Here is an 18,272-nt window from a genome sequence, read left to right on the forward strand (position 1 = left end):
TCTGCTCAGCTGGCATTTATCAGCTGCTCTCTGAGAGAAACTGAGGCGAGGAGCAGAAGGTGACTCTGCGTGTGACTCACAACCTGTCCATACAGGGCCAGGCCAAGGCCAGAGACAGGCAGCCTGCCACTGATTCTGGCCCAGTGTCACTGCTAAGAGCCCCTTCCTCTTCTCCACCCACATCTTTCCTGAAATAACTGAACAGGAAGGAAGCAGTGGGCACAGGCCTGGTGGCTTTCCAGTCCCCCAGGAGGAAGGAAGCACCGTCTGGCACAGGAGCTTGCCTGTTCCTCACTGAAGCTGAGGATAGAAGGGTTTCACTTGCCCTGGTTTTCATCACATCCTTCCCTTGGGGCGGTTCTCAGTGGTCTGGGTGGGACTCATTCATTTGGCCAATGGCTTTAGACCACCTTACTCTTTTTGAAGGACCCAGAGCCTGGCCCTGGCCTAAAATGTGGGCTTTGCTGCCTGACACAATGGGCTTAAACTGACTTTGGCAAGGTTTCTTAATGGCTCTGAGCCACAACTTACTTGAGCTCAGACTGCAGACCTTCTTCCTTCACAGAGGTTCACAGGCATGACCCATTATCAGAGCAGGAGAAGGTCTGTTCTTTGGAAATTGAGCAGAAGAGCCCAGCTTAACCATTACTACAGATCTGTAGGCCTCGGGCAGGCAACAGTGGTACCCGGTGACAGTATGAGGAGATAGCTGATGAGCAGACCTGTAGAAAGGACAAATCAGGGGCTGGAGAGATGGCTCAGTGGTTAAGAGTATTGCCTGCTCTTCCAAAGGTCCTGAGTTCAATTCCCAGCAACCACATGGCGGCTCACAACCATCTGTAATGATGTCTGTCAGACATACACACAGACAGAATATTGTATACATAATAAATAAATAAATTTTAAAAAAAAGAAAGAAAGGACAAATCAGAGCACTCCACAAGGTAGCTGTGAAGAGGTCAGGCTTTCTTGGGGTAGATAGATATAGCAGACTCTGAGATGGCAAGATGCGACACCAGAATGAGTAAGAATCCCAAATCCATTAGTGCTTAGATAGGATCTTGAGTGACTTAGAGCCTCCACATTAACATTTGTAAAACAGGGTTATTAAGAAATGCCATAACAATTTGAACTGGCCAAGGAAGTGGACAGTCAGAGTCAACAGTCTGTGGGATGGTTGGGCGCGCTGTCCCGGGTATGTAGCAGAAACTCTCAGACTCTGAATCTGGGTGTATAAAGAGCTCTTGTCTACTCAACGCCATTGTGCAGAGAATAATGTTTTGGGAAGCTACCTGATGCACAAGCTTTTTCATGTTATAAAATACAGCTAAAATTAAAGGCTACATTTTAGAGATGATTAATGGACAGCCTAGTCAAATTCAAAGCTTTTTGATGTATCAAACTTTATAAATGGAACTTCTCCAACAATAGGCAAAGTGTAACCAGAATCTGTCTAGATGGATAGTTTGTAATTTCTGCACAAGACTCTGTTTAGTAAATATGTCACTGTATACATCAGGAGTCTTGCTCTAATAAAGGAACGTAAAGATTAAGAGAAGAAGAAGAAAAGAAAAGAAATGCCATGAACATTGAACAGAAATATCATTCATTCATCTACAGTAGGGTCTTTCATAGTACCTACTACATTCCAGATGCAGTGCCAGGCTCTAGAGATAACAGGTGAGAAACAGGTGGGGCAGACAGGACAATGATCATCTTTCAAGTGAATGGGAGCATAAATGGATTAGGAAATACGGTCTACTGGAGGCAGAGTGCTTTAGCTCAGCCTGGCACATATCCAAAAAAGAACCAGAACTGTTGGCACAGGTCTATAATTCCAGCTGTGTGGAAGGCTGAGGCAGGGATTTCTCAAGCTCCTGGCTAGCCTGTGCAGCAGATAAAGTTCAAGGCCACCTGGACAACATTGTGAGACCCCCATCTCTAAAACAGAAATTGAAAAGAAGGCTGAGGATATACAGGTCAGTGATAAGGCACTTGGTTTAACAAATGAAGTCTTAGTGACCAGAGAGGTAGGGTAACTTGTTCATAATCACACTTGGGGAAGAAACATGGATACAGGTGAGAGAGAAGTAAGGGAAGACAGGTCCCATTTGGGTGGGGACTCTACTTGGCCTTGCTGAGCCCCTTCCCTTCAGAAGTCCCCTCACCTTGACTTCTGGCTGTTGTAGTTGATTGTGGAGGGAAATTGACTCATTCAGTTAGCCACCTCTTGGCAGAGATCTGTCTAAAGTAGGTCTACACCTGATTAGGTTTCAGGTCTGACTTAGGCTTGGTCCTGCTTGCATTGAGCCCCAAGACTGATAGGGGAAATCAGGGAGTTCCCTTCTTCTCTATCCTGTCACGGTCTTTGTACCTTTAGAACTTCTGATGGAATGTGATTTTTTTTTTATTGGTGCTAGGCATAGATCCAAGATATGAAATATGCCTGGCAAGTACTCTGTCATTGAGCAACACCCAAGGCCCTGGGAGCATGCTCTTTTACCCCTAAGGTATTTTAATCCTTCCATGGCTGCCACTTCCTTGAGACTTCCTTGACATAAATCTCACTTCCTCAGACTTTCCTAACGACTAAACCCATACCAGGTACCCTTCACTTCTTATCTTCAAAGCCTCATCATCTATGGAATTGTCTTACTATTTTTTATGATACTTCTCTCCTTGGGTGTTTTTCTTTCTTTTTTGTTACTTTTTTTTTTCTTGGTTTTTCGAGACAGGGTTTCTCTGTAGCATTTGGAGCCTGTCCTGGAACTAGCTCCTGTAGACCAGGCTGGCCTCGAACTCACAGAGATCCTCCTGCCTCTGCCTCCCGATTGCTGGGATCAAAGGCGTGCGCCACCACCTTTCTTTTTTGTTACTTTTTAATATTATTTTATGTGTATGGGTATTTTACTTGACTGTAAGTTTCTGTATCACATGCATGTAGTACCAACAGAGACCAGGAGAGAACATCAGATCCCTTGGAACTAGAGTTACCTTACTTACATATATGGTTGTAAACTACCATGTGGCTGCTAGGAATCACACCCAGGTCCTCTGGAAGAACAACCAGTGCTCTTAACCCCCAAGCCATCTCTCCAGCCCCTCCTACTCCCACCCCTCCAGGTCCTTTTCTTTCAAACTTTCCCTCAAGAATCCTTAGATATTTTTGTGCTGCCTATGAAATTGAAGTGTCATAGTGAAACAATGTTTTTATGCACTGTAGATAGCCACAAACAATTGGAGTATCTAAGGATTTTTCACAGTACCTCTTTGGAAGTAATCTCACTACTACTAAGAATGTACTAGAACACAAAACATTTCCTGGGCTGGAGGTGTGGTGCATACCTTTAATCCCAGGCAGAGGCAGGTGGCTGATCTCTGTGAGTTTGAGGCCAAACTAGTCTACAGAGCTAGTTCCTACAGACGGGAGGGAGGGAGGGAAGGAGGGAAGGAGGGAGGGAGGAAGAGAGAGAGAGAGAGAGAGAGAGAGAGAGAGAGAGAGAGAGAGATTTCTTGGAAGCCCTGTTCACTGCCTATCTCCAGAACTAGACTTGAAGAATGGTAGATGCTTTGTGAACATTAGTGATGCAGTTGAAAGCTCAGAGACCCTAGAGCAGAGATGTTCATTGCAGAATTAGAGAGGTGGGCAGGGAAGAGGGGACTCCAAAGTAGGGTCTCATGGGTGGGTTGAAGAAGAAGAGTGTGAGGCGGAGTGAAGGCCATAACATGTGAAGCCCCTCATGTGCATGGCCATGACTACTGGAAACCCTGTAGTGTTGGAGGGAAACATCTTTAAAGGGGTCCTAGACTGAACTTCTGGGGTGAGAGTTGGGAGAACTGGAGTCTTAGTCTAGACTCTGCTTCAATTCAGACCCACTGTGGGTTGACCCTCCAACCTTATTCAGCTTGGGATGGAGTTCATGACTGTTGTGGAGGTCGCTAGCCATTGTGTCCCCAGCTACCCTAAAGCTCCCAAGTGCATCTCCAAGGCAGCAGTGAGTTCCAAAAGGAAACTTCTGTCACTTAACTCTAGCCCAGGCTGAGAGTTCCACAGTCTCTCAGGCCTGGGTTTCCTGGGAGCTTCCATGACTTCAGTCTGCTACCTCCTGTGTAGTAAAATCAGTGGGATCCGAGGAGCAGTGAGGGCTTATCTCTGCTTTTCCAGACCTGGGCGCTCAGCAGTCCTGTTTATTTACCCAGAGCAGCCGCCCGCTGAGAAAATGGCTGTTTGTTTCCAAGTGTGTCGTGTGAACCATGGACTAAATATACCCACACCACAGCTTCTCCAGCCCCCACCCGCTCAGGAACAGCACGCCCCATTCTGCTCAGCTCTCTGCAAAAGCCATTGCCAGGATCCACACCCTTGAAAGCTCTGCTCCCCCAACCCACCCCAGGAGAAGGAACTCTGAGCAAGATCACCCTGGCCAAGAATGCATTTTAGGAACAGAGACAGGAGTGGTCAATGCCTTATTCTCTGTGTCCTCTCCACCCTGGAAAGACTGTTCCTGGACAGTGAACGCTTTGTGCCCTTGTGGGGATAGAGCCTGTTGACTCCAGCCCAGCCCCAGAGCCAAAAATTTCCTGTGGCTGTCAGCCCTCTACTTCAGTAAAGTTCCAGTGTGGAAGACTCTCTATTTTGGTGATCATCCTAGTGTCCCAGGTTCCTTTTGGGACATTTGGCCCCTTGAGATAACAGATTTTTATAGCTGTGGCCTTTTTTCGCCTGTCCTTCCCACAGCCCTGGACTCTCATCTTTGTGTTGCCTTACCTGAGCCTACTTAACTGACTGGCCTCAAGCTCCTTCTGTCTCCCTCATGCTGGGGTTGTAACATGCACCATGCCAGTTTTATGCAGGGTTCCAAGGGCCCAAGACATCATGCATTCTAGCCTGACATTCTGCCAACTATGCTACATCCTCAGTTTTCTTCTTTGCCAAGATGCACAGAGACTGGCCAGAATGGATAAGACAGGAAGGCACAGCCAGCCACTGCTTTCTTGCCGGTTCCTGGGTTCCCCTCAGCTCCACTGTCACAGTTCCTTTGCCCCCAAACCCTTATGGCACTGCAATATGACAAGTTTCCCTTTACCAACAGATGGAAGCTGGAACAGCAGTCACTCTGATTTGCTAAAGATGGATCTCAGGGCCTCATACGTGCCATATGCTCTACAGGACCCAACAACCAGTGTCCTGCACTCCTGTGAAGTCAGGCAGTCCCTGCAGTCTGATGATTCTTCTGCCTGTTAGTTAATGTTAAATTCCATGCCTTAAGGCTCAGGCATCTTATCTCACTAGGAAATGAGATTCTCACCTACCTCTGAGAGCCCTAAGAGAGAGAGGATGGAACAATACCTGGGACTTAGACGTGCAGTGTGTCTCTCTTCTCCCTGTGTGGAGTCATGCATTGCTTAACATCCCAGGGATGAACTCAGAAATGTGTCATTAGGCCACTTCGTTGCGTGACTGTCAGAATGTACTTACAAACCAGGAAAGTAACGTAAGAGAACATGAAGCAATGCAGAGCAGTGGCAAAAACAGAAGGGGTTGGAGGTCGCTACCAGCCTAACTTGCCCATCCTTGTGTAGTGTAAGTAGCAGAATGCTCAAAGTTATTACCACTATCAAGTGTTCTACACATGACACAGAACTGTGTATTCTGGGGTTTTTTGTTTGTTTGTTGTTTGGGGGGGGTGTTTGTTTTTGAGACAGTGTTTTGCTAAGTGGATCAGGCTGGCCTCAAACTTACAGAAATTCACCTGCCTAGCCAGGCGGTGGTGGCGCATGCCTTTAATCCCAGCACTTGGGAGACACTCTCTGTGAGTTCAAGGCCAGCTTGGTCTACAAGACCTAGTTCCAGGACAGGCTTCAAAGCCACAGAGAAACCCTGTCTCAAAAACCAAAAAACAAAATAAAAAGAAAAGAAATTCACCTGCCTTTGCATCCTGAGTACTGGGATTAAAGGCCTGTGCCCAGCTGTGCCTCACTGCTACACTGTCATGTGACTGGCAACCCAGTTAGGCTTGTTTTCCCCAACATCACAAACACATAAGGAAAACATCTCATCAAAAGAGCTAAAGCCTTACAGACATGTTTTAATGTTACAGGTCTGTGTGTACATGCACATATGTGTGTGTGTTTGTGTGTGTATTTGAAACATTGTTATGTAACACATGACAGTTTATAGAGCATCAGGTCTGTGTCAGATCCTATTCTGAGCACAAGACAGGATCTCAGCCCTTGACTAAAAAGATCTAGTACAGAAGACAAATCACAGCAAAACAATAGCGTCCCGTGTGGCCATGAGAAGCCAAGGAGATGGGGGTGGCCACTCATAACCTCAGTGTTCCCAGTACTCAAGAGACTGAGGCAGGAGGATTGAGAATGGCCAGTTCCTGTCTCCGGAAAAAGGGGTAGATGAGGAGAGAGGAGAGAAGAAAGAAATGGTATGCTGAGAAGAAGACGTACAAGTTTGGGGTGGACGCTGCTCCAGACTGGTCAGGAGGATCTGCAAAGAGTAGGGAGAAGAGAGACTCATTGGACTATAGCTGTGGGAAGGAAAACAGACTGTTCTGGTATGAGGAAACCTTGGGAAAATGGGGAGTTGATGCATTGTGGTTGGAAAGGACTTTCCCATCTGCCTGCTGCTTCCGGTTCTTTTCCCTGAGTGGATCTGGAGCTTTGCCATAAGGGCTCATGGCTCACTGCTGCTTCTCCAACTGCATTATAATATTGATCTTTTCCGGTCAGTCTGCTCAGAGCTTGTGTCATTCTGCTGCTAGGTGCCAGGGATGCAAAGATGCTCTGCTAAGGACAGGGGAAGCTACTAGAGTGGAGGACTGCATGCAGTGTGCAGTAAGCTGGTCAGTGTTTTTAGGCAGTCTTCTCCACAAAGCATGGCCTGTGGTGGTGTGGTGAGGGATATCAGATAAGAAGTGGATCAGGCTGCACCCCGAGTGAGCACACTGGGAATTGGGGCGCAGAGCCTCCTGGAGATGGAAGTCCTACATGGAGCCTCCACTTGGCCAGTTGGAACCAGGTGGAGACAGCTTCATAGAGGCAAAATTGCATGGGCTCTAAAGTCAACATTCAATTCTGTCATTCCACAGAACACAGTGTATACTGATTTCTAGGGGCCAAGCACCAAGTTTGGGTTCTGGTTCTGTCAGTGTCCAAGTAGGGGTGGCCTAAATTGAGTTCTTTGTCTTCCAGAGTGCCAGCTGCCTGGTCTGTACATGAGGAAGAGACAGTCTTTTGCAGCCTGCTGGATGCAAGGCTATGACCTCCTTGTGCTGGCTGTCCCACTGAGTTATGTTCTCCCCTGATGACTAAGCTTCATGGCAGAGAGCTGTTGCTTACCTCCTTCTGGGCCTGTACTGACAGCCCTTGGACGGGGACAGGACTGGCCTCCCATATTATTGATTGAATGAATGATTGAGTGATTGGTTTTGTCTGTTGCTTCTTGAAGCAAAATTCATGTTCTCTGTACCTGTGTACTCAGCAGTAAGTTAGGTTGGACTTTCCCAGCTGGGGCTCAGAAAGGCCGCCTTTAACCTTTCTCTGGGCATGGTGGGCACTAGTGCTATCTATGGCTTTTCAACCCACTAAGGCCATTGCTTTCAGGTGGCCCTTTCTCCTACCCCATTCTGTTCAAGGATTCACACAGTGTCTACCTTTCCCTCTCTGTTCCTACAGGACACTTTTGTGGAACTCTACGGGAACAACGCAGCAGCTGAGAGCCGGAAAGGCCAGGAGCGCTTCAACCGCTGGTTCCTGACGGGCATGACTGTGGCTGGTGTGGTTCTACTGGGCTCGCTCTTCAGTCGGAAGTGACCAGACACTGACCACCCACACACCTCTCGCCTCCCACCCTGCCACTACCACAACTCTCTTTTCAGCCACCATTGCTACCAGGAGAACCACTACATGCAACTCACGCCTCTCCCCATCACAGGGTTGGGCCTAGACGGAGTCCCCTTGCAGTTAGCTTTCTAGAACCTACCACGCTTCTGTGAGAGCCACCTTCCCCCCACATCTCAATTCACTTGGCCTCAAAATTCACTAGATTTTTCCCCAAATCTGCCCCCTTGGAGGCTGGAAGGAGATGGAGGGGGTATACTAGAGGGCAGAGAGGGCCTGCCGTGTTGGCAAGACCCTTATTACTCCTGAGCCTCCTAGGAATGCTTTTTTGGCAGGGAACTGGGAAGCTTTCTAACCCTTTTCCCCAGAAAGAGACTAGATTGCCTTGTTTTTGATGTGTGTGGCCTCAGAATTGATCATTTCCCATCCCACTGTGTCCCTGTCCTCCTTCCCATCTCTACCCCCAAGAGCCATTTAGAGGCCCCTTTTGACTATTAGAAATTCAGGCTGCTTGGGATAAAGGGGCAAGTACCAGAACCTCCTCCCTGCCTGTGGCCTGGCCAAAGCCCCCACCCTGGTCTGAATGTTCTCCTGAGGGCTCTGGCTAAAGGCCAGCCCCACCCAGGAGGAAGGGCTTAGCTGCAGAAAGTCCTCCATCCTAGAGCTAGAGTGGCTCTCGCAGCTTAGCACCACCCTAGACCCTTCACCACCCTCCCCTGGCTCCCATGACCATGACTGAGGGACCAACTGGGCCCAAGATAGGTGCCCCAGAGCTGTTAATGACTTCGGCTGCCTCACTTCCTGCAAGGTCAGCCTGTGGCATCTTTGCCTTGGGTGCTGGCCACAGGGTCCAGGGACACTGGCCTCAGCCCAGAAGTGAAGGGGAGCTATGGGAGCAGCTGTGGGAGCCCCAGGGCCTTCCCTACCTCAGGCAGGAAGGGCAGGAAGGAGAGCCTGATGCACAGGTGAGGAGGGCTGCAAGGGCTTGTCCTATACAGTCTTTGTGTCCTGCGCCCACCCAGCTTGGGCAGCAGGGCTGCCAAGGTCAGAGTGGCTTGGCCAGGAGCCCTTCAGGCCTCTCTCCTCTGCTCCACCCTTGGCCTGTCTCATCCCTGGGGGTCCCAGCTCAGCTCTGGCTACCCTGGGCTCTCTGCTGTACATATTCAAGACTAGTTTTTATTCCTTGTGAAGATGATATACTATTTTTGTTAAGCGTGTCTGTATTTATGTGTGAGGAGCTGCTGGCTTGCTGTGCGCGTGCACGTGGAGAGCTGGTGCCCAGAGACTGACAGCCTGATGCTCCCTCCCTGCCCATGCCTGGGGAAGCCCACTGGGGGTCCTGGCTTCTGAGGGGCACCTGTCCCACCCCTCCCCTCCCCCTACACTTGTTCCAGCTCTTTGAAATAGTTTGTGTGAAGGTGAAAGTGCAGTTCAGTAATAAACGGTGTCGACTCTGTGAACCGCAGCCTTGGCTCTGTGCCTCTTGGGTAAGGGAGAAGCTGTTGGTTTCTGGCTCTGATACCCTAGGGATGGGGTAGCTCACCAAGTTTCGTCTGTCCTAAATTTCTTTCTGTTCTTCACATTTCTGTACATAACAAGAGTAGGGGTGCTAACTGATCCACTGCTGGTCCTGTGTGTGAACAGGACAAAATTCTCCCCCTCAGGAACTGAGGTTCTAGTGAGCTTGACAGTCACATAGTCACTGGACAAGTGTTTAATAAGCCCTGCTGCAGTACAAACCTACCTTTTTGAAGCTTGCACACTAGTAGAGAAGATGGAAGTATAGTGTTGGTGGCTTAGGGCTCCCATGAGAAAGCCACTGTCTTCCGGCAAGACAATGAATGACTTGAGAGTGAATAAAGTAACTGAATTAGAGGTGACGTTATTAAGGTAGGTCTTAGAGAAAGATGACATATGGAGCTGAAGAGTGTTTGTTTTGTTTGTTTTTTTGTTTTGTTTTTTCAAGATAGGGTTTAGGGTTTCTCTGTAGCTTTGGAGCCTGTCCTGGAACTAGTTCTTGTAGACCAGGCTGGCCTCAAACTCAGAGATCTGCCTGCCTCTACCTCCCGAGTGCTGGGATTAAAGGTGTGCGCTACCACCGCCCAGCTTGAAGAGGTGGTTTTGAAGCGGAGTGCTTGCTGCATAATCCTGAGGACCAGAATTTAGATCCTAGCATCACGTAGAACATTCCCCAAATACCTGATATTCCAGCTCTAAGAGATGTGACACCCTCTACGGTCTCTACCTTTGTACAAGCATGTGCACCCTCACACTTGTGGACATATATTAGACACACAATTTTTTTTGTTGTGGTTTTTCAAGACAAGGTTTCTCTATGTAGTCCTGGCAGCTATCCTAGAACTTGCTCTTGACCAGGCTGACCTTGAACTCACAGAGATCCACCTGTTTCTGCCTTCCTAGTGCTGGAATTAAAGGTGTATGCCACCACTGTGTGACCTCTCCACCCAGAATTTTTTTTAAGATGACACAGAAACCAGGCATAGTGACATACTTCTTTAATCCCAGCACTCAGGAGGCAGAGGCAGGTTGTTTATCTCTGTAAATTTGAGGCCAGCCTGGTTTACATATGAAGTTCCAGGACAGCCAGAGCTACATAGAGAGACCTTGTCTCAAAGACAGAAGTGACAGGTTTGAGGGTTAGTAAAACATGAATAGTAGGGCTGGAGAGATGACTCCGCGGTTAAGAGCATTGCCTGCTCTTCCAAAGGTCCTAAGTTCAATTCCCAGCAACCACATGGTGACTCACAAGCATCTGTAATGAAGTCTGTAGACTTCATGTAGACAGAATATATACAGAATATTGTATACATAATAAATAAACAGTTTAAAAAAACGTGAATAGCAAACACTGGGCTCTGTGTGGTGGCACGTAGCTCTATAGCTTTGATTCCAACACTTAGGGGGCAGAGGCAGGTAAATTTGAGTTTAAGGCCAGTCTGGTCGGCATAGAGTTCCAGGCTGTTGTGGACTACATAGTGAGAGCTGTCTCAAAAGACAAGCCCTGATCAGAGGCCCTATAACTCAAGAGGCTAATGGTACACATGGGCTCCCAGAGGGAACCAAGGCTTGAAGGGTGAGAAAGAATTAACTAAGGCGGGAACTCCGGCCGCTCTTTGGACTGAAGGAAAGCTAGTGTGTCTTTGGCTCTGAACAGCCTCATACTTAGAAGCCAGATTGACAGGAGGTAAGGGACATGGATTTGGCCCTTGTCAGGAAGCCTATGATCCTTAGATCTCTAGAAATATTTCTAGCTGATATGAGAACATTCTTGAAGGGAGTTTATAACTCTGAGCTTAGGGATTATGTGACCTGGGTCGCTGTAGACCTTGAGACATTGCACACTGCTCCTGAAGTCCATATGACAACCTTCTCAGAGAAATGGATATGTGGTACAACCCTTCACACCATTGGTCAAGATTGAATGGGGTGACCCCTCCATAGGCAGCCACCCTGCTTTCAAGTTCATGTCACTGTGGCTGGAGGTGGAAAGGAACCTCCTACTGGATGGCTTTCTGAGAAGGCCACATGATGGAACCTGAAAGCCATCCCCGAACCATGGGGCTCTTACTCAGTGCCAGTGCCCTCTGACTCCTGCAGGACAGCTTTGTCCACTATCCTCCCACCTTCCTCTGCTCACTAGAGGACTTCCGCACTCCCATCACTTGGGTATGGAGCTCCTACCAAAGCCTCCTGCCCCCACCCACCTCTTCCTCTGGCAGCTGCAGGCCTGTCAGTCAGTGCCATTGTTGGCTGCCTACCCCTCCCCCAGGAGTGGAGCTGCTCCCTACCCTAGCCACTCAAGGACCCCTCTCCAGAGTTTCCATATGCTTCCAGAAACATCATTCACGTTGACAAATACACATATAAAATATGCTTTGATTCTACATCCTAATTTTTGGGTATATTCTTGGTTTACATTATTTTTGAAACAGGGTCTCACTGTGTAGCCCAAGCTGTTTTGGAATAGATTCTCCTCCCCAAATGCTTGGATTATAGGCAAATGCTACAAATGTTTGGTATGAATAGCCCTTCTGTTTTCTTCTGTATAACCTGTGGGAGTTTCAGTACCCACACAAATGCCCATGCACTCATTGGCAGCTCTACCCATTTGCAACTTGGAATGTATTCATCCTTAAAAGAAAAAGCTATACTGGGCTGGAGATATGACTCAGAGGTTACAAGAACTGACTGATGTTCCGGAGGTCCTGAGTTCAATTTCTAGCAACCACATGATGGCTCACACCCATCTATAATGAGATCTGGTGCCTAGAACACTATATATATACATATATATGTATGTATATATATATATATACATATATATATAATAAATTTTTTTTAAAAGCTATATAGTATTCCTCAAAATTTGAGGAGCCCAAAATTTGGGAGGTTGAAATATGGTCTGGCTCTGTCTCTTAGGCTGGCCTGGAACTAGAAATCATTCTCCTGCTCTGTCCTGCAAGTATGAAGATTAAATATGTGAGCCCTCACGTCCAGCTTTCACGAAACTCTTAATCCTGATCCCTAACTTGGGAGTCCCAATGCCAGGCTGTCATCACACTTTTGGAGTCACACTGGTGTGAATCCCAGTGCCAGACAGACATGTAATCACACTGTTGGAGTCACAGTGGCTGAAGGCCCTTGAGCTCCGCTTTAAAAGGAGGCGGGGACAACGGTTTGGGCTCCATAGCTACAACTTTTTAAAAAGAGATTTATTTTTAGGGACTGGAGAGATTGCATGCATGTGGTATCACAAAGCCCTTCCTCATTCAATCTCCACATCATATAATCTGAGTGTGGTAGCGCATCTCTAATCCCAGCACTCGGAAGTAGAGGCTAGAGGGTCAGAAATTCAAGGTGCCCCTCAACTACATAGCAAGTTTGAGGTCAACACATGAGACTCTGTCTTAAAAGAAAAATAAGGGGCTGGTGAGATGGTTCAGTGGTTAATAGCACTGACTGCTCCTTCAAAGGACCCGGGTTCAATTCCCAGCACCCACATGGCAGCTCGCAGCTGTCTGTAGCTCCAGTTCAAGAGAATCTGACATCATTATACCAGTGCGCATGAAATAAAGTTAAATAAAGTTTTTAAAAAAAAAAGAAAAAAGAAAAATAAAAAAGACAAACAAGAACAAACAAAAGAATAATAGTTCTGGCTTTAGATTTTGAGACAGTCTCACTTTGTAGCCCTGGCTGCCTGGAACTCTGTGTAGTCCAGGCTGACCAGGAAATAACAATGATTGGCTTTGGCTCTGTCTCTGCCTCCTGAGTACTAGAATTAAAGGTGAATAAAGACAACTAGAGCTACATAAGCCAACATTCTGTTGCTGAGGGATACATCCCAGCCCTTAATTGTAATATTTATTTCTCAATGTCCTCAATTACAACTATGTAATATAAACCCAGGGTTGCCGTCCATTAAATTGCCCTGTTTGCATGTGAACAACTGGCTGTTACTGTAGTTCCATGGGAACTGACACCCTCTTCTGGCCTTTGAGAGCACCAAGCACACATACAGTACACATAACTATATTTAAACAACACACACACACACACACACACACACACACTCCAGGACAGGTCTCTTGTTGCCCAGAATATGCTCTAGAAGCAAGGATGACCTCCTACTGCCACCTCCCCAGTCCTGGCATAATAGTTGTGAGCTTCCACACGCAGCTCCAAATCTACTTTTCAAATACGTTCGAGAAATGGTGAAGCACACAAACAGAGCAAGCCTGTAGCAGCTCGCTTCCAGCTCCCCAAGCCCCAGACCCCAGTTCTGGCAGCATTTTCTGATCAAAATGGTCAGCAACCTCAATGTCTTCTGGTAGCTAGCTCTGCCTGAACTCTGTGTTACAGCCTTCTTTCCCTCCTCTCTGCTTCGACTGGATGGGAACTCATGAGGGACAGTTCTCCTCATGCATCTGTTCCCACAGCTCCCTTGTGTAATCAGCAGTATGCCTACAGCATGCCTGCACCACCACATGGAGGTATGAGTCAGGATCAAGAGCCAAGAGCGTGCCTGCGTGCTTGCATGCTTCTCTGGTTAACTAATTATTCTTTTCTAGTGTGCTGATACTCGAGCCCAGAGCCTGGAACATGCTCAGTGATGCTGTGTCACTGGCCACACCCTCAGCTCTTCCTTGGTTGCTTATTTGTGACTAAATCACACTCTGAAGTTTAGGTTGTTCTAGAATTCACTGTGTCATCCAGGCTAGTCTCTAACTTGTGGCAATCCTCCTGTCTCAGTCTCCTGAGGATTATAGGTGTGAGCCACTGTGGCTAACTACTTAAAATTAGCAAATCATGCAGGAAATACAGTAACTGATGATCAGGTTCATTAGAGGGGCCAGAGAGATGTGTCTCTGAGTAAAGGTTCTTGCTGCTAAAGTGGGTCCAATCCCCAGGACCACATCTGGTGGAAGAAGGGGTCCCCAGGACTAGCCAGCAGGCCTCTGACTTTTACATACATGCTGTGACTCACACACCCTTGAAAAAATATTTTTTTTAAAAAAAAATTTTAATTATAAAGTGTTTTGCTCTGGACTTTTCTGTCTCCACCATGACAACTGTGTCATGAGGTTAAAAATAAGAACTTCCCTTGGCCAGGCGGTGGTGGCACACACCTTTAATCTCAGCAATCAGGAGGCAGAGAGGCAGAGACAGGAGGATCTCTGTGTGTTCGAGGACAGCCTGGTCTACAAGAGCTAGTTCCAGGACAGGCTCCAAAGCTACAGAGAAACTGTACCTTGAAAAACCTAAAAATAAATAAATAAATAAATAAACACTTCCCTTCATATAAAGAAAATAGAAATAAGGACTGGGCTGGGTATATAGCCTGGTGGGTAAAACGCTTCCCTGGCAGGCACAAAGCTCTGATTTTGAGTCCTAGTACCACACTGTCAGTGGTGGGTATGTGCCTATAATCCCAGCACTCAGAAGCTAAAAGCTAGAGGATTGGAAGTTCAAGGTCATCCTCAGCGACACAGTGAGTTCCAGGTTAGTTTGAACTACTTGATAACAAGGAAAGGTATCTTTGTTCTATTGCTGTGAAGAGACACCCATGACTAAGATACCTCTTATTTTTTAAAGAAGTTTTTTTTAAAAAAAAAAAATACCTTTTCAGATTGATTTTGTTTGTCAGAGTATTTGCCTAAATGTTTGCATGTACACCACATACATACCTGAGGAAGTGGTGAACCTCTATATTGGTGCTGGGAATTGAATCCAGATCCTTTGAAAGAAGAAGAACTCTGACAAAGAAGCAAAAAATATCAAATGGGAAAAAGAAAGCATATTTAACAAGTGGTGCTGGCATAACTGGATATCAACATGTAGAAGAATGGAAATAGACCCATATCTATCACCATGCACAAAACTCAAGTCCAAATGGATCAAAGACCTCAACATAAAGCCAGTCACACTGAACCTTATAGAAGAGAAAGTGGGAAGTACACTTGAACGCAGTGGCACAGGGAACCACTTCCTAAATAGAACCTCAGCAGCACAGACACTGAGAGAAACAATAAATGGGACCTCTTGAAACTGAAAAGCTTCTGTAAAGCAAAGGACACGGTCAACAAGACAAAACGACAATCTACAGAATGGAAAAAGATCTTCACTAACCCCACATCAGACAGAGGTCTGATCTCCAAAATATACAAAGAACTCAAGAAATTGGACACCAAAAAACTACATAATCCAATTAAAAAAAAATGGAGTACAGACCTAAACATAGAACTCTCAACAGAGGACTCTAAAATGGCTGAAAGACACTTAAGGAAATGTTTAACATTCTTAGTCATCAGAGAAATGTAAATCAAAACAACTTTGAGATTCCATTTTACATCTGTAAGAATGGCCAAGATCAAAAACACTGATGGCAACCTATGCTGGAGAGGTTGTGGGGAAAAGGGAACACTTCTGCATTGCTGGTGGGAATACAAGCTGGTACAGCCCCTTTGAATGTCAGTGTGGTGATTTCTCAGAAAATTAGGAAACAACTAATTTGTTTCCTACAAATTACAATAACTACAAGACCTAGTAATACCCCTTTTGGGTATATATCCAAAGGATGCTCAATTGTGCCACAAGGACATGTACTCAACTATGTTCATAGCAGCACTGTTTGCCATAGCCAGAACCTGGAAACAACCTAAATGCCCTTTGTTCGAAGAATGGATAAGGAAAATGTGGTACATTTACACAATTGAGTACTACACAACAGAAAAAAATAATGACATCTTGAATTTTGTGGGCAAATGGATGGAGCTAGAAAACATTATTTTGAGTGAGGTAACCCAGACACAGAAAGACAATTATCACATGTACTCACTCATAGGTAGTTTTTAAACATAAAGCAAAGAAAGCCAGCCTACAAACCACAATCCCAGAGAACTTAGACAACAATGAGGACACTAAGAGAGACTTACATAGATCTAATAATCTACATGGGAAGTAGAAAGTAGAAAAAGACACAATCTCTTGAGTAAATTGGGAGCACGGGGAACTTGGGGGAGGATTGAAGGGGAGGAGTGGAGAGGCAGGGAGAAGAGCAGAGAAAAATGTAGAGCTCAATAAAAATCAACAACAACAAAAAAAGAAAGAACAAGTACTCTTAACCACTGTCAACTCACCAGTCGTCTTCCCCCGACACCTCCAAAAAAGAGAAAGCATTTTACTGGGGGCTTGCTTACAGTTTTAGAGAACTAATTCATTGTCGCCATGGCCAGGAGCAGACAGCAGGACATTGGAGCAGTAGCTGAAGGCTTTATATCCTGATCTCCTGGTATTGAACAGAGGGAGAGACACTGGGACTTCTGTGTGCTTTTGAAACCTCAGAGCCCACCCTCAGTGACAGGCTTCCTTCAAGAAGGCCACACCTCCTAATCCTTCTCAAATGGTTCATCAACTGGTACCAAGCATTCAAAGTGAGCTTATGGGAGCCATTCTCATTCAAACCACCACAAAATAAAAGGAGAAGAAAGGAGAGAAAAAATGGCTAAGATGTAGGCTGTAGCTTCATTGCAGGGCGCTTGCTTAGGCCCTTCCAATGCCCTTAGTTCCTCCCCCACTCCCCCAACCCCGTTTCCCCTCACTTTCATTTTCCAGACAGGATCTCACTATGGTAACTGTGGCTGTCCTGGAACTTGCTCTCTAGACCACACTGGCCTCTAAATCACAGAGATCCCTCCCTCTGCCTCCCAAGTGCTGGAATTAAGGTGTGGCTGGCCATCAGCCCCGTAGGCTCAATACCTACAACAAAAAGAAAGAAATGAATATATGTGAACTGAGTGTTACGTATTCTTTGATTTTTACTAAATTAATGTTTGAGAGCTGAGCACATAAAGTATTCATTCTCGCCTGAATTATATAAGAAGCCATCTCATTTCAGTAGGCTCACACATGAATAATTAGCTCGAATAATTTCACTACACAGGCCCTTGTGAGTTCTTAAGGAATTTAAAGGACCATATTACAAAATTTTAGCAAGATGATCTTATAATTTGAAAACACCATTCTTAAAATCCTCAGGTACTAAGAATGTGGATGTAAAGTAGGAATAGGGTTTTCTGAAAATGAATAGAAAGTAATATAAACTTAATGTGGTGGCCTGTCCATCGCAGGACTTTTCCACTTACTGTTCAAGTGACCCTCCTCAGGAACTCCCTAGATCAGGCTCAAGTTGAAGTAATGTAAAAAGCAAATACCCCACCCCCCAAAGCTGCTACTGCTGCATTGCAACAATAATGACTGGGAATAATAATAATAATAATAATAATAATAATAATAGCCCATTGAGTAAGGGAGCTTGCTGCCAAGCCTGACAATCTGAATTCGGTGGAGGGAGAGAATGCACTCCTGCAAAGTTGGCCTCTGACCCCGGGAACATGCACCATGGCACTGTACATCCTCACACATAAATAGATGTTGGCAGGGTGTGGTGGTGCTTGCCTTTAATCCCAGCACTCAGGAGGCAGAGGCAGGCAGATCTCTGTGAGTTCGAGGCCAGCCTGGTCTGCAAAGTAGTTCCAAGAAAGCCAACGCTGTTTGTTAGACAGAGAAATCCTGTCTCAAAAAACCAACCAACCAATCAAATAAACAAATAAATAGATGTAATAAAAATATTTTAAAGAAATAAATATGTAGGGAAAGTCTGGGAAAATGATTCTGTCATTGGAGAGTTTGCTATATAAGCATGAAGACCTGAGTTGAAACCTCTAGTTCCAACATAAAAATCTGGTGTGCATAACTGGGTGATGGAACATGCCTTTAATCCCAAAACTCAGGAGGCAGAGGCAGGCAGCTCTCTGTAAACTCAAGGCTAGCCTGGTCTACAAAGTGAGTTCCAGGACAGTCAGGACCATTACACAGAGAAACCCTGTCTCAAAAAAAAA

The 18,272-nt window shown here is 46.1% G+C and overlaps 1 protein-coding gene across 5 annotated transcripts in view; it reads left to right on the top strand.

Annotated features, from left to right (window-relative positions):
* Bcl2l1 (BCL2 like 1) overlaps window positions 1-9,314 on the top strand; it is a 52,403-nt gene extending 43,089 nt beyond the window's left edge. For all 5 annotated transcript variants that reach the window (XM_048445586.2, XM_048445587.3, XM_048445584.3 and 2 more), the window contains exon 3: window positions 7,690-9,314. In XM_048445586.2, coding sequence (XP_048301543.1) covers window positions 7,690-7,827 — 138 coding nt within the window. In that variant the 3' untranslated portion in view covers window positions 7,828-9,314. The remainder of the gene's footprint in view (window positions 1-7,689) is intronic.
* The last annotated feature ends 8,958 nt before the right edge of the window (window positions 9,315-18,272 follow it).

This window comes from Myodes glareolus, chromosome 10 (genome assembly GCF_982192425.1).
Source record: "Myodes glareolus chromosome 10, mMyoGla1.1, whole genome shotgun sequence".
Taxonomy (NCBI): Eukaryota; Metazoa; Chordata; class Mammalia; order Rodentia; family Cricetidae; genus Myodes; species Myodes glareolus.